We start from the raw sequence: 15,803 nt of genomic DNA on the forward strand, positions 1-15,803 counted from the left end.
CTCGCCACCTTTTTCCCAAATAAAAAAAAAAAAAGAAAAGAAAACAGGATTAAATATTTGAAGTATTTTCTGAGCAGCCACAGACTCGGCCATCCTTCTGCAGCTGGGACCAGGTGGTGACTGGCTGGTGGCAGGCCCCTTGGCAAGGCTGGGGCTTGGGGCCTGGGACGGCCACCGTGGGACCTCTGCCCTCTCCCCGACACAAACCACAAGCCACGAGGCAGCAGCCATATGTACAAAGCAGAGGCTTTTATTAATGCGCCAGGAATCCAGGGACACGGCGGGTCCCCAGGTAACAAGTCACCTGTACAAGACCCCGGCGCCGCCCTGCCGTCATACAAAATGATTGTCTGCGAGGTGGAGTAAGGCTGGGTGGGGAGAAGCAGGGGGCAGGAGGCGTCCTCCCCAAAGTGCCACCGCCTCACCAGGAAGGGTGCACAGGGCCACGCTACCCCTGCCAGGCTGTGACCCGGAGGGTAGCAAAGGCCACCTGGTCCCCTTCAGCTGTAACAGGTGAGGGAGGCATCTGAGCTAGAGGAGGTCCCAAGACACTCAGGGATCACATCTGGGGTGACAGCTGTCCCCTGCTTGGTGGGAGGGCTTGAGGGTCAGCTAGACAGGACCACAGGGAACCCTGTGGAGACAGCTGTCCCTAGTCCCCCCCTCCTGTTGGCACACCTTGCCCACCTGGTTCTGACTGAAGCCAGGGGCTCTGCCAGGCCAGGGCTGGGAATGGACTGGGCACCCCTGGAACAGGGCCGGCCTCCTGTTGGGGGCTCAGCCCCCGGGTAGAGGAAGGGACTAGAAGGGCCCTGGGTGCTCAGGTCAGGAACCCCTGTCCTCCTCTAGCAACTGCCCCCTCCCTGCTTCCAAAATGCCCGTTTGAATACACAAGGTAAAAGGCACCCGGTTGTGCAAATGAAGTCCCTTCTCTGGAGAGAAGGGTGTGGCCTGGGGCTCCACGTTGAGCTCCCGCATGGCCAGTGGCCCTCCAAAGACCAAGAGGCAACGTCAGCCTCCTGACAATCCTGGGATCGCGGCTTAAGGACCCAGTTTCCCCAAGGGCTTTAAGAGCGGACCCCCCCCCCCAGGCCTGCAGAGGCTGCTGCAGGCCGTGGGGCCATGGGGATCAGGCTCCCTGGGATCAGGCTCCAGGGCCCTCTGTCCACCCCTTGCCCCCGGCCACAGGAAGCGTGGAGGTGGCTGGAGCCAGGTTGACCCAGGACGCCAGGCTGGTGCCTGCTCCTGGCCGTCTATCCTCCCCTGCGTCTGCTGGCACCTGCCTGGACAGCTGGGCCAAAGCCCCCTCTGACCCCACTCTGCCACCACCACCAACACTGCCTTGCTCGGACATCCCGGGACGCCCATGGCTGAGTGTTTGCCTGGACTCCTGGCCAACCAAGGTCAGGCCAAGCCCACTCTGGCCTCAGCGCCCAAGGTGCGGTGGGGGCTGTGCTGGGGCTGCCACTGCTTGTCCCCATGATTGTCCCTGAGTGGCCTGCTCCAATCCAGCAGTGAGGATACACACACGTGTGAAGGGCCACCGCTGTCCCCGGCACAAGCTGCCACCCCAGCGGATCACAAGGAGAGGGAATGAGCCGAGAGGTCCCTCAGGAACCGGCCAGACCCTGGGCCTCTCACCTGCCCCTCTTCTTGGTGGCCTGGATTCTGCACAAAGTCACTGTAGAAGCACATCCAGCGACAAGGTCTGGACCGCAGGGTGGGAGGGGCTCGGGGCAGCTCAGGGGGCAGGATCCCAGGCCAGCTAGTGCATCTGCAGCGCCCATCTGGCTCCTGAGAGCTGCCCGTAGGCGTGACCTTGGTCCTCCTCACTCTCCCACAGGTCACAGGCGTGGCCCCCAGAAGCATCTATGACACCATCTTTGACACTGCCAGGGGCACTTGGGTTCCTTCCTTCCTTAGTGGTTTTGTCCCTAGAGCCAGACACAGGTGCTGTGACAGGGCCACGGGGTCAGTGGGGACACTGGTGGGTGGAAGCCTGCCTGTGAGCCCAGCAGGGACATGGGGCGGGGGGACTGGCCTTGTGAGAGTGGCCTGGTTATCAGGCCAGGCTCAGGGGGTTCCGTAAAGGGGCTTCTGGAGCCCTTCACAGCGGCCGAACGCACTGGCCAAGGCCTCAACCGGCCACCCTGGGGTTCAGGAAGACGGGCCGGGCGACCCCAAGGTCAGCTGGTCCTCGGCTCTCCTCTCTGCAGGTGTGTGCATCCATGTGAGGCGTCCATGTATGTGATGCGCGTCCCCACGTCATCTTGGTGCATGGTGGGAAGGTAATACTACGTGTTATTGCATAGAAGAGACGGTGTCCCCGCTGGGGCTAGGTGACGGTCTGGGAGCGCGGGCGGCCACCGGGGGGCTGCGGGGCGGTGGGGATGGTGACGCTGCCCAGATGCTTCTCCTGCTCCCGAGCGTGCTCCTCGTACCACTCCTAGGGAGAGACGGCGTGCTGAGGGCCACCCTCCCCGCCCGCCCTGCACTGCCCCCGCCCCAGCTGGGGGATGGGGCAGATGTGCCGGCCCACCCCCTGGGCTGGACCCCTGCCCCACCCATGGGAGTCCTGGGGTACCACCCTCCCCCAGAGGTGGCAATGAGGCCTCTCTGTGCACAGAGGTGGGCACCCTGCTGGTGATGGAGGCCCACCAGTAACAGTGCCCACCCACGACGGGCATTCATGAAGGGATCCCCGGGGCCACCCCTGAGCTTGGCACAGTGGGTCCCCACCAGAGGAAGCCCAGGCTCCGAAGCTGTGTGGAGCTGGGGTCTAACCGCCAGATGCTGCTGCCCCCCGAGAAGGCAGTGAACAGTTCGGAGGGGTCCACTTGCCCCCCCCCCCAGGCCTGTGTGGAGCAGTAGACTTCCAGGAACTGGGTATGTGGATGATGGCGTTAAAGACTGTCACCCCACATTTTTAAAAGAACCCGAACCACAGACTGGTGGGTGGGAGCCTGCCTGTGCGCCCAGCAGGGACATAGGGGGGTGCTGGCCTTGTGAGGGTGGCCTGGTTATCAGGCCAGGCTCGGGGGGTTCCGTAAAGGGGCTTCTGGAGCCCTCCACAGCGGCAGGGACATAGGGGGGTGCTGGCCTTGTGAGGGCGGCTTGGCTCGGGGGGGTTCCGTAAAGGGGCTTCTGGAGCCCTCCACAGCGGCCGAACGCACTGGCCAAGGCCCTCAACTGGCCACCCTGGGGTACAGGAAGTACCCAGGTACCCAGGTCACCCCAGGTTCATGCCTCTGCCGTGGCCTCAGCAGAAGGGGACAGAACTACAGACAGACAGAAGGGCAGCCTTCTCCCAGAGGGGATCCCATGTGCTCCTGAGCACTCGTTCCCACTGCTCTGTCCCCTGTCACAGGTGGGAATGGAACCCAGAGCTGGGCCCGACACTGTTTCCATGTCTCTGACCCTAAGCTCACTGGGCACTGCCCCTCCGCCCAGGAAGGCCAACTAGACTAAAGGGCATCGGTGTCAGGGCCCACGTGGCGCTTGGGTACTTAGCACAGTCACCAACATGGAAAGGTGGGAGACAGTGGGAAGGAAAGAACTGTAACTTATCTTTTCTCTTAAAAACAAAACAAAACAAAAACAATCGGCCAAACCCCGCAGCAGGCCATGCGCAGGGGGTCACTCCCACTAGGTGACGCTCGGCTGCAGGTGAAGGAAGGCGGCCTCTACTCTGGGCAGCACATCCTCGTCCAAGTGGCCATGTCCCCAGCCCTCCCTGTCCCTCCTGCTGTGCATAGTTGAGGCTGCAGCTCCCGCTCAGAGTGACAGGTGCTGGAGACTCATCAGGGCAGTGGCACCCAGAACAGGCCAGACGGGTGTGGAGGCTGGGCCAGCAGTCCGACCCGACACCTCAGGCACTGGCGGCCCCTCCAGGATGCCGCTGGGCAGGGTGGCCGTGGGCCCTACCTGGATCTCCTCCTGGTACATCTTCAGGCTCAGGTCGCTTTTGGTCCTCGATCTCCGTCCCAGGAACGTCAGGGAGTTTTGCTGGAGAAGGGCGAAGGCTGCTGGATGTGGTTGCAGGGCCCCCTGCCACCCAAGAGTGCCACCGACACTTGCGGGGAGGGGAGCAGCCATGCTAACCCCGCCCCTCACCTGGTACTTCTCCATCTGTGAGAGGGTCTCGAGCAGCCGGGTGATGTCGGAGGCGGCCCCGGGAGCCCCCCGGTAGAGCTCCAGCATGGCCACCAGCTCCTCTTTGGAGATCTCTTTCTCCAGGGTGATGCCACTGTCAACTGCAGAGAGGGGTGGCATGGAGCCTGCAGCTCTGCAGCCACCTCCCTGGGGCCCCCTGCAGGGTCCCATGTCACCCCCCTCCACCTGGCATCTGGGACCCCTCCCTTCTGCTCTGGGTGTCAGCTTCCTGCAGACAGAGGCCTCGGGAGGGCCAGATTGTTCCCAGAGAGAGAGGGGACACGTGGGGACCGGTGCACAGGCAGCTCTGGTGGAGAAGCTGGAAATAAGGGGTCAGTATGAAGAAAGCTGGGCATCTGGGGGCACCACCTTCCCAAGGCCGGCGCCGGGGGAGCCCCGCTGGCCTCTGCCCAGTCGACTGCGTCCACAGCGCCTCAACCACAGTGGCACAAACTCGATGTTCAGAAACGTGGCGGAACTAACAGAGGAAACGGTTCCTACCACCTCCCCCGGTCAGGCCGAGACTGGGCTGTCCACTGTCCCTCTGGTTCCAGGCTCTGGGGGCCAGGCAGAGGGACGAGGGGTGTGGCTGCCACACCAGGCCCTGCTCTGTCCAACCTTATAATGTGACACGCACGTCTTTAGTTTAAAATGAGGTTGTGAACACTGTTCTGCTATCAGATGGTGGAAAATCAATACAAGGAGGAGACCTAGGCAGGAGGGTCCCGAGGGACGGACAACCATGGTCAGCCTGCCAAGGCTGAGACAGACAGACAGACAGGCAGAGGGGCAGCAGTGCCCGAGACGCGCCCCAACAGACCTTCCGAGCCCTGGTTCTGGCGGCTGTAGTTCATTCGGAAGACGAAGGCTTCCAGGATGAAGGCCACAATGATGGTCATCACCACCTGGCCAGGAGGGAGGGGGTGGGTCAGCGGCTGTGAGCACCCTGGGAGCCCAGTTAGGTGCTGTGGCCCAGGCGCGGGCAGGGCCTACCATGGTCACGATGTAGAAGGTCATGAAGTACAGGCGGCTCCAGTGGGAGGTCTGCGAGGTGACCCCTTCCTGTAGAGCAAGCGGGGAGTGGGTAGGGCGACTCCAGGCTGTCCCTGGCCCTACCCAGGACCAGGCCTCCCCACTCAACAGACCCGTCCTCATTTGCTTTTGCTTGTGGAGGACAGAGGAGAGGGTCCTCGCTCCCCTGGGTCTTAAACTTCCTTCCCACCATGGAAGCCTGGGGTGCGACCCGGGAAGGCCAGTGGCCCTGGGGTCTCTATCAGAAGAAGGGTGGGCTTGGGGAGCTCAGAGAGGGGGACGTGTGCCCAGCGCTTCCCTTCAGAGACAGCATCTCCCCACATGGCCCAGATCCCGCCTTGGCTTTCTGAACTGGGACCTCAGGCTACACGGCCCCTCGATACCCACGTGGGGAGACAGCCAGGCTCGGGCAGCATGGGGCTCGGGAGGGGGAGGGCGATGCCAGCCTGTGCCACGGCCCCTGCTGAGCCTGGCCAGCCTGACACGGGCCTCCAGGCCCTGCGTGGTGAGGGGCCCCGAGGACGGGGGAGCCCCGGCGCCGAGCCCTTACCATGATGATGTACCAGTTGTTGACAACCGTGAGCTCGAACAAGGTCACTGCGGAGGGAGGGGAAGGGGCATCTGATCAGAGCCCTCCTTCCAGACAGCTCAAGGCCACTCCCTCCCCTGGACACAGGCACCAAAGCCACAGAGTGGACACAGGCAAGCCTCCCTGGGCACCTGCTCCGTGGGGAGTCCTGCCATCTTGGCCTTTCCCCAAAGGGCACCCCCTTTGCCTCGACAGCCCGTGACAGCCCAGGGCTGGGGCAGGTCTTCCTGGGTGCAGACCTGCGCTGTCAGGAGGGGCCCCCTTCCCCACCCAGCAGGACCTCGTCCCTCCACCCCTGCCCCCATGGGGGGAACAGGACGGAGCTGGGGTAGGCCTCAGCCGGGGCAGCGTAGGACCCTGTCACAGCATTAATGTGGCTGGGTCCCTCTGCGGCTGGCACTGTGGCCTGCACTCTAGTGCCAGCCTGCACCCTCCCAGCTGAGGCGTGAAGTCCTTTCCCCCAAACTGGGGAAGTTTCAGGTAAAGGAATAAAATCTGGTGGCCAAGGAGCCCTCGGCCTGGCCTGGACTCCAGCCCTCCAGCAGGGCCAGAAGGGACTCCACAGAATGGTGGCCAGTGGTTCAGGAGGGACAGCCGTGCCACCTCTGGGGCCTGCGGTGACAAAAGAGCCGCCCCTGGCTCACCGAAGCTGTTCAGGATATTGTCAAAGTTGTTGAGGTAGTAGTAGCCCTCCTCCACCACGGTGCTGTTGCCCTCTGTGCGGTTCAGCCAGCGGTAGGCGTCCGCCACCGTGCTGGTGCTGGGGAAGCGGGAGCAGGCGGGTCAGGACACGGCTGTCATTTCCGGACCAGCTTGTGTAGACGAGGCCCGGCCTGGCTCTGCTGTTGGCAGGGACTGGGTTTCCTCCCAGCCCTCTCTGGCCCCTGACCCTGCTGGCTCTGCCCCCAGCTGCCTTCACCAGGCCTCTCACAGCTCCAAGGCCACCTCTGCATGTGCCCAGCCAGAGGGTGGCTCCAAGGCGGCACCTTGCTCCGGGCTCCCAGAGCTTCACCCCTGTGAGGAGGCCGACTTCCCGTTCCCCACTCGTCCTTTGTGGCCCTTCTGTTAAGTTCCACGTGGACACTCTGGAAAGTCAGCTTGGGCCACGGGGGCTTTTCAGAAGGCAGGGACCTGAGCCTCTGGCCAGTGGTGCCACCTGGCCACACAGCTGGGTCATGCCCTTGAAAGAGCTCCTCTGCTGTAAGGCCTGCGCCTGGCCAGCACAGTCTCCGGCCACAAGCTCAGCTCAACAGTGTCCACATTACTTTATTAGCGCTTAGAGAGGCCACACTGCCGCACCTAAAAGAGGACACTGAACTGAAAGGTGACGGCAGTGCCTGCGGCCCTGTGAGCTGGCTCAGAAGGAGCAGGGCAGGGCGGTCACCGGTCTCCCTCCCACTCCATCTTGAGCCTCGCAGTCTTCCTGCCATGTGTCCATCTGTCCCATCCTAACAGGCTGCCCCTAGGTCCCTGGCCACTCCTGGAAGGAAGTGACTCGAGCCACTGTGGTCTGGGGAAGGGCAGCTGCAGGCAGCACAGCTCCTGAGCCCTGCTGGGGCCCGGGGGACTTGCTCCGATCCCCTCACCCGAGTTGACCCCGTCCAGAGCCCCCCTGCGGCGCCGGGCTCCCTGAGCACCGAGAGCCACACAGAACCACCCCAGGCCTGCAGGTGCCGTGGCTTGACAGGGACCTGGAGGCCGGGCCAGTGCAGTCCCAGCTGAGGCCGAGGCGCAGGCGGCAGGCCTGGGGGGTGCAGCGGCTGACTCACTTGCAGCAGTTGGGGTAGAGCAGGCCGCAGAAGAACTCCATGCCCACGATGGCGAAGGCGTAGTAGAAGGTGAGTAGGGTGAGGCCGAGGCTGGGGGCGCAAAAGCACAGGTGACGGGGGGCCAGGCGGGGCCGGCTCCTGCGGTGCCCGGCCTCCTGGGACCCTGAGCTGACTGCAGGAGAGGCATGCCCCTAGCCAGGCTAGCGACTGGACCGACTGGACAGACTGGACCGTGCCTGCAGGGGAGGGGCCTGCGGCTCCCGCATGGGGTAGGACGGCTCAGTGCAGGACTCTAGGGACAGGCGCCCCTTGGCCAGAGACTCGCCCTTACCTGTGAAGGCAGGTCACAGGTGCCCTTACCTGTGGACGCAGACACGGGGGTAAGTGAGTTGGCAGCTCCCCGCCCCCCTACTAGATACTCAAGACAGGTCAGCAGAGGAGAACGGTGCCGGGGACCTGTGTGGTCAGATCGGCCTCCTTCGAGACCCTCGACCCTCGAGTTCCAGTCTTTCCTGGGCCTCCTTGCCCCACTACCACCCAACTCCTGGCCCCCACGGGGCACGAGCCTCCTGGTGCCTGGACCTGCGGGCCAGGAGGAAGGGCAGTACCTGGCCATCCGGGGCAGCAGCTCAAACATGGTGTCCAGCACGTTGCGGTATCGCTTCTTCAGCTTAAACAACCTGGGCAACGGCAGAGCTCCGTCAGGCATAGAGGCAGGACGCGCCCAGGTGGGGGTGCAGGGCCTCATGACGCATGCAGCTGAACGGGGCCCCAGAGTGGACGGGACGCTGCCCCTGGGGTGGAGCAGTGCCACGTCTCCTAGGGCATCACGGGGGAGGAGGCAGCAGCCACCATCCACCAGTTTACAAATGAAGCAGGTGGCCTGTGGGCAAAGCCCTGCTGTGGAGGAGGGGACAGACACCAGGCCCACAGAGGGGCTCATCAACAGAGGGTGGCAGCCTGAGAGGAGGGACATGCAGGCCCAGCCTTGGACACCACAGCAGCAGGCTCTGCCTCCATGGTAGGCCCCGGCCGCCTGCCTCCCTCCCTCCAGGAAGGAAGGACGTGGGACTGCAGGTGGGCAGGCGGGGAGGAGTCCCCACTTCTGAGGGGCCCAGAGAGGCAGATGCTGTGGGTGGAGGGGACCCCATGGGGAAGACAAGTCCCCTCCCATAGGCGGGCCAGGGAAGCACCCGGCGCCCTGCGTGTCCCTGCTGAGCCAGTCTGACTGACGACTCTGGGCATGTGGTATGGGTGGTGGCCGAGCTCCCATGAGCCAGGATCTGGGGCGCTCACATGGCCAGGAACACGGGCAGCGTCCCGTCCACTCTGGGGTCCCATCTAGCTGCATGCGTCATGTGCCCCAGGGGAAGGCAGTGGCCCTGCTCAGGCTGTGTCTGTAGGGCTGTGACATCTGCAGACTCCAGCCCCAGGTCTCGGGCTCATTCTGGGTCCCTCCACTTCCCCAGAGTTCACCCTCCCTCTGTCCCCAGCCCCTGTCACCTTAGCAGCTGGAGGGGACGCAGGACCACTATGAAATAGAAGGGTTCCATGTTGAGGGCCAGAGCTAGCAGTCCCAGGAGGGCGAAGGCCGTGACAGAGAAGTCGAACCTGGTCCGGGAGAGAAGCAGGGGCTGCCAGCGGCCCGGGGGCCGGGGACCCTCCTCCATCCACTCTCAGTCTCTAAAAGCCGGGCCCAGCAGGGCGAAGGCAGGCCACGAGGGGCCACGTCCAGCCAGGCCCAGGGAGCACCCTCCTGCTGTCTTATGGTCACTGAGGTCCAGCGGGCCAGGCCTGTCAGTGCAGGTCCAGGGATCAGGCCTCACACGAGCTCTGGGGGACAAACACCTGGGGGCTCTGCAATGGTCTAATGACAGAGAGCAGCAGGCACGGCCTCTGCTGTGCCCAGGACCTCTGTCACACTGAGGCCTGTCCATCCCAAGAGACCTTGTGAGGGAGAGAAGGGGACTCCGGCGAGACCCCCACCAGAGTGGGACACTGGCCCTTCCCTCAGACACACATACACACAATCTCCTGGACTTTCTGGCACTTTCTCTGAGTGCTGGGGATGGAACCTGGTGATTCCTTCCTGCTAGGGGAGCGCCCAACCGCTGAGCTGGTCCCCGCCTTTCTCCTTCCCCTGGGAGTGGTCTTCCAGGTGGCCCACGGGTGGCCCACGCTGGTCTTGAGCCTCTGGGCTCGACCTCCCTCCCGCCTCGACCTCCCAAGCTCTGAGGCTGCAGTGCCCCCACTACCCTCCCGTCCTGGATTCCTCTGGTAGACTGGCTTGACTCTACCTAAAACACCACACGTCACAGGTGGGTGGCCTTCAGTGGGAGGGGAGGGACGCCTGAGCTCAAGGAGGGCAGGGTGGGGCCCTCGCTGTGGGCACTTGGTTTCAGGAAAGGAGGACAAGACTCCAGAGGGGCCTACGGGACCTCAGGGCCACTTCCTGGAGGGGGGCTGGTGACGAGGGGCTTCTGACAGGAGCTGGGCCCTGGGCGGCCCTGGGCTGTGCAGAGCTGCTCCAGGGAAACAGGCCTACTGCCCTCAGCCTTCCCCCCGCGTCCCAGGGGGGACAGGATGGCAAGGGGACTCGATGGCAGGGCACAAGGGAGGACATGATGGCAGGTCACGGGGAGGGGACACAATGGTGGGGCACAGGGGGGACAGGACACAATGGAGGGGCACAGCGGGGACAGGATGGCAGGGCCCAAGTAGGGGACAGGATGGTGGGGCGCAGGGAGGGGACACGATGGGGGGGTGCAGGGAGGGGACAGGATGGCGGGGCACAGCGGAGACTCCAGGCTGGCAAGAGTGGCCCACTCACAGGTTCCAGCCTGAGGACAGGTACTCCACGGGGCCCAGGCCAGCGACTTTCAGGAATAGCTCCACCCCGTAGACTGTGGACAAGGCGGCGGTCAGCACCCCGCGCCCCCCCGCCCACTCGGCTCAGGCGTGTCCTTGGGGATCCCAAGGCCTCAGGGCCTGGCCCAGATGGGGGCTGATGGGGCTGCCCCGTCCTCTTTGGGGATGGCCCAGAACCCAGGCATTTGCTGACACACTCCCTGGGCACCTCCCATGCCAGGCGAGGTGTGGGCACCAGTGGGCGACGCTGGGCCACGCCTGCTGGCCGGGCCTGGGGTCTGGGCAGTGAAGGGGACAGCATGGTGTCAGGGAAGTCCCTGATGGGACAAGGAGGCCAGGCAGAGAGAGGGGCGAGGAGCTCACACAGAAGGAGCCTGGGCACAGGCCGAGGAAGGTGTGGGTGTGGACAGCTCGCGAGTCTCCACGCGTGTGAGCAAGGACAGCGAGAGTGGCAAGGGGCAGGCTTGCCAGGCCTGGTGAGCTGGAGGCCACTGTGCTGGGGGTGGTCAAACCTGGGCCCTGGACCTGCCCCGAGGGCGAGGAGAGACCCGGAGGAGGGACAGGGCTAGGCTTCCGCCCCCCTCCCCGAGGGTCCCTGTTTGGGGAAGCCAAGGTCCCTGGCTGCAAGGCTCCGGGAACTTACTGGTGAGAAAGACCAGGTAACTCCAGGGTACGCGCTTGGAGAAGAAGTTCCCGCCTGAAAGACAGAGGAGCCCGCTCAGGGTGAGCAGCCAGCAGGGAGGGGGCACCCCAGCCTCAGCTCACCTTTCAGCATAAATGTCTCCACGAGGATCCACATCCCGTTGACTGCTACCACCAAGTCTGAAATAGGCCACAAGGGGACAGAAAGGACAGGGGGCTCGGGACCCTGCAGTGGCAGCTGCGTCCCTGGTTGACTCCTGGAGAGCTCTGGGGCGAACAGAGAACAGGGCCACCCCACCCACTGAGGGGGAGCTCCCTCCTGCTCAGGGATCTCACTGTGGAGCCCAGTCAGTAGGGCTCCACTCGGGGACAGCCAGGAGTGCCACAAAGCCCCCTCTACGTCACCGCCAGGACACCAGGAGACGTCTGGACTATGCCCCGTTGGTGTGAATGCAGGGCACATGCAGGGGGCTGAGGATGGAAAACCGTCCCCTGGGGCGTCTGTGAAGGACTCCGTGAGCTACTTGGCAGAGGTGCAGAGCACCGAGCCCCTCACCCAGCAGGCCCTCGGCCAGGGATCCCCCAACAAGGCACTCGCCAAAACCCAAAAGGAAGAATACAGCCAGCGGCTCCTGGCAGTGCCACTTAAATGGTCACGCAGGCGCTGGATGAAAGATCACTGCTGGGCATAAGGCAGCCTGTGACTGGGGTGAGGAGGGAGCCGGTGGGGCCTCTAGGACAGGTTCACTGAGAAAGAAAGTGTCCAGTGTGCCGCTGTCGGCTTCAGACGGGGAGAGACACCTTACAGGGTTTAAAAATCAGGAAGAAAAACCATAATGAAAGTCACCCACAGGGGAGATGACAGGGAAAGTCTCAACTTCCTGAGTGTGTGTGTTTTGCAGATCTGACTCGGAACCATATAAAGAGTCTACATAATCAGAAGCAATCCCCCAAAATCAAAAACAAGATGAAACAAAGGAAGACAAACGCGTATCCACCCAGAGGAGGCACCGGTGAGCCAAACAGTGGCAGAGTAGCCCAGAGGGATGCGGCTAGTCCCCACACCCCTGGGACTGTGCTGGGACTGATTGACTATGCCAGTGGTGTCGGGCACCTGTGCGTCAAGACTGGGGGTCCGGTCGTGTCAGATTGCTGGAGTGAGGCGGGCACCCCGCAGTCCTGAACACTGAGTATCAGGATGAACACGCAACAGTCGTTATTTACTGTTCTGTTTATTTACCTATTCATTTTGGTACTAGGGATTGAGCCCAGGGGCACTTAAACCACTGAGCCACATCCCCAGCCCTTTTTTAAACTTTATTTATATAGAGACAAGGTCTCACTGAGTTGCTCAGGGCCTTGCTAAGTTGCTGAGCCTGGCTTTGAACTTGAGATCCTCCTGCCTCAGCCTCCCAAGCCATTGGGATTACAGGTGTGCGCCACCGTGCTCCACACAGTTATCTTTTAAAAGGTAATATGCTGGGCTGGGGCTGGGGCTCAGTGGTAGAGGTCTTGCCTCACACGTGCAAAGCCCTGGGTTCGATCCTCAGCACCACAGAAAAATGAATAAATAAAAAAGTATTGTATCCACCTACAACTAAAAAATAAACATTTTTTTAAAAAGGTATAAATGCTAGCCACTTCTGCTGGGAGCCATTAGCCAAGTAAGTATGACAATTTCCTTGCCAGCGTACCCCATGTTGCAGTGACATTGAATGTACTTAACCTTGCTCAAGGACCAAGGCAGATTAGGGTGTTCCCGGTTTTAAGATAATCTTGTTTAGGGCGTTCCCAGTTTAGGTTCCAGGTTTAAGGTTTAAGATTATTCCTGCTGGGAATAGGGCGTATCCTGCTGCCTGAGTTCCCCTTGAGTTCTCACGGGATTCAGACAGTATATTTTGGAGGTAGAAGCCCAGTGGAGGTGGATTTGGGCAGAGAACGTGGATTTGAGAGAGAACGTGGATTTCCCCAGAACGTGATTGTAGACGGCTGGTGTGAGTTCGGGAATAAAGAGTTGCTGTTTGAATCTACAAGCTGTGTGGTGGCTCGTGATTGTGTGCCCAGCCAGACTGCGGCACACTTCCATGGAAAAGCCTAGTAACCGTCACCAATCCCAAGCCAGCAGCACCCCCAGCACGTCTGACTGTGGTCTCTAAACACGACTTCCTGCTAAAGGGACCGAAGCTCCTTGCAAAGACTGAATCTGCTTGAGCCTGTAGTCTGGTTCTGTCCAAGAGAATCTTCCGTGGTGATGGAGATATTCTTATCTGTACAGTTTGGTCACGTTTTAGGCTACTGAGCACTTGAAATGCTAGGGGTAACTGAGTTTTTATTTTAAATTAGCTTAGAAGTTACTAGCAGAGTCTTGGTATCCAAATGACAGGAAATACGCACCAGGGGAGCATGCAAAACCAAGAGAAAGGACTAACAGCCCCATTTCCTCAACTGAACACTGCAAGAGGGAGAAAAGAAGAACAGGGCTTGGTGGCACATGGCTGTCATCCCAAAGGCTCGGGAGGCTGAGGCAGGAGGATCTCGAGTTCAAAGCCAGCCTCAGCAAAAGTGAGGCACTAAGCAACTCAGTGAGACCCTGTCTCTAAATAAAATACAAAATAAGGCTGAGTTCAATCCCTGGTACCCCCCCCCCCCTGCGCCCCAACAAAGAGGGAGAAAGGGATGGGATTCTGCAGATTCAAACAGCCTGAGGAGAAACAGCAACCTGTTCTGGAACGTCGGATGAGGAGCTGGAGTGAGGGTCCAGACCACCAGGAAGGCCTGGCCTGCGGTGACATCTGCCGTCCCGGGTGCTGGCACACAGAAGCGCCGGCATGGTCTTCCTCCCTCCATTACTGACTGACTGACTTAGCGCCAGGGAGGGAACCTGGGGCCTCACACACGCTGTCCACTGAGCTACACCTGCTGACCAGGCTGGGCATCTTCTATAGTCAGACGCACAACTGTTTCCCCTCTACCGTGCAGGACAGCAAAGGCTCAGGAGGGAAGGGCCCAGAGCAGGGACAGGCCACACTTACACATGAAATACTGGAAGGCCTTGGACTTCACCAGGATGTTGATTCCTGTTTGGAGAGGAAACGTTCAAATGAAATCCTCACCTGAAGGACACCGTCTCCAGCCACACACTTCATGGACAGGTCAACCAGGACATGGATGCCAGGGGCTGCAGAAGGAGGGCCTGCCTGAGGGAGCCTGTGCTTCTGCTTGGACCCCAAGGGGACGCACCTGGAGCCCACAGAGCACAGCCAAGCTGTGTCCACTGTGGGACTTCCGCTGCTGCTCCTCAGCCCAGCCTACCTGTCCACCCACCCATTCAGATAACAGTCATCCATGGGGCAGAGAAAACCCATGCCCAGCGAGGGCCCGGCTGTGGGAAGCATCCCAGTGTGCACGCGGCAGCTCAGCCTTATTCCCAAGAGCCCAGACCTAGGCTTAGGCTGTGACACAAGAAAGTCCTTGTGGGCCAACCACACACCTATACAGAACCACCAAGATTCAAAGTCCTCTATTGTTGTAAACACACCAAAAAATATCAGAAAGGCCCAGGTCAGAGAGCCGAGTGGCCATCTTGGGGTGGATAAATTTCACTTTCTTCCAATGAGCTGACTTTCTAGATTTTCTTCAATGAATACTATTGCTTTGGTCTAAGTGAGGAAGCATCCAGAAGGTCCCGCTGCTGTTGTGCCACGCACACTGGGCTCTTGCTCTGCACCAGGCCACCTCCACGAATGTCTGCCTGTGGCCTCCGAGACCCCCGCCTGCCCCAGCTGTGGGTCACCCTCAGGTGGACCTCACCTTTGAAGATGAGGAATGCGGTCCTGGGAAGCTCATCGAACCAGTGCTCTCGGTTTCTCTTGACCTGCGGGGCAGTGGGCGCAGGAGTCAGGCCAGGGCGTGGCCCCTCCTCCCTGCCAGCGCAGCTGACCCAGAACAGCTGAGTGACAGCAGCACGGGCAGCCATGGGGCACCTGGAGTGCACGGGGCTCCTGCCCGACTTTCCCCTGGTCCTGGACTATCTCCAGGGGGGACTTGCTCCCATAGGTGAGCCAGGCACCTGGGAAGCTGGGCTAACTCACCTGACGTCACAGAAACTGAATGCGCTTAACCACAACCCTGCGTCACCACACGGGGGCTGACGTGGGGGCCGGGCCCTGCTGTGCAAGGTGCCAGGGCTGCACCTCTGAGGCCTCCGTCCCCGCTCCCACTGGGCACCCACCTGCCCGCCCCTCGCCCTCTCCCGGGTACTCGCCTTCCACTTGAGGGCAGCGACTTCATAGATGTCATAGAAGTCCTTCAGGCTATGAGAGCAAAAGGAGGAGGCACACGCTAGCACCACCCCGAGCCCCAGCTCCCGCACTCACAGGGAGCAAGGGACAGCTCGTGAGTCCCAGCATGTCCTCTGATCTCCTGTCCCAGGGGACTTGGGTCACCCAATCAACCAGCCCTGCTGACTGATCCCCATGGTCCACACTGATGCTGACAGTCTCCACGCCCGAGAGCAGCCACAGAACACCGTGATTTCGAGATGGACGCTTAGCGTCCTCCAGCAGAGGCCCCAGGGGAAAGGCTGGACTGAGCATACCCCAGTAGGAGGCTGCTTCGGAGCCTCAGCAACAGCCCGGAGACCCTTCTGCCCACCGAGTCCTTGGCTCAGTTCTCTGCACTGTGCCGGGCGCATGTGTGTGCGCATGTCCACCCCCTCCACCCACTGGAGGACCCCTGCCCTGGGCTCCAGT

General features: G+C 61.5%; 1 protein-coding gene across 3 annotated transcripts in view; it reads right to left on the reverse strand.

Moving 5' to 3' along the window:
- Positions 1-234: 234 nt before the first annotated feature.
- Positions 235-15,803, reverse strand: part of Tpcn1 (two pore segment channel 1) — a 56,701-nt gene continuing 41,132 nt past the window's right edge. For all 3 annotated transcript variants that reach the window (XM_046456535.2, XM_046456533.2, XM_046456534.2), the window contains exons 13-28: positions 15,317-15,365; positions 14,863-14,926; positions 14,085-14,129; positions 11,176-11,232; positions 11,054-11,107; positions 10,373-10,445; positions 9,046-9,153; positions 8,151-8,222; positions 7,543-7,632; positions 6,418-6,533; positions 5,735-5,781; positions 5,146-5,214; positions 4,973-5,057; positions 4,114-4,253; positions 3,925-4,005; positions 235-2,446 (exon numbers count right to left, since the gene is read on the reverse strand). In XM_046456535.2, the coding sequence (XP_046312491.1) occupies positions 2,336-2,446; positions 3,925-4,005; positions 4,114-4,253; positions 4,973-5,057; positions 5,146-5,214; positions 5,735-5,781; positions 6,418-6,533; positions 7,543-7,632; positions 8,151-8,222; positions 9,046-9,153; positions 10,373-10,445; positions 11,054-11,107; positions 11,176-11,232; positions 14,085-14,129; positions 14,863-14,926; positions 15,317-15,365 (1,261 nt within the window). In that variant the 3' untranslated portion in view covers positions 235-2,335. The remainder of the gene's footprint in view (positions 2,447-3,924; positions 4,006-4,113; positions 4,254-4,972; positions 5,058-5,145; positions 5,215-5,734; positions 5,782-6,417; positions 6,534-7,542; positions 7,633-8,150; positions 8,223-9,045; positions 9,154-10,372; positions 10,446-11,053; positions 11,108-11,175; positions 11,233-14,084; positions 14,130-14,862; positions 14,927-15,316; positions 15,366-15,803) is intronic.

Source organism: Marmota monax, unplaced genomic scaffold (assembly GCF_021218885.2).
Source record: "Marmota monax isolate L192 unplaced genomic scaffold, Marmota_monax_Labrador192_F-V1.1 WCK01_AAM20220418_F8-fsc00185, whole genome shotgun sequence".
NCBI lineage: Eukaryota > Metazoa > Chordata > Mammalia > Rodentia > Sciuridae > Marmota > Marmota monax.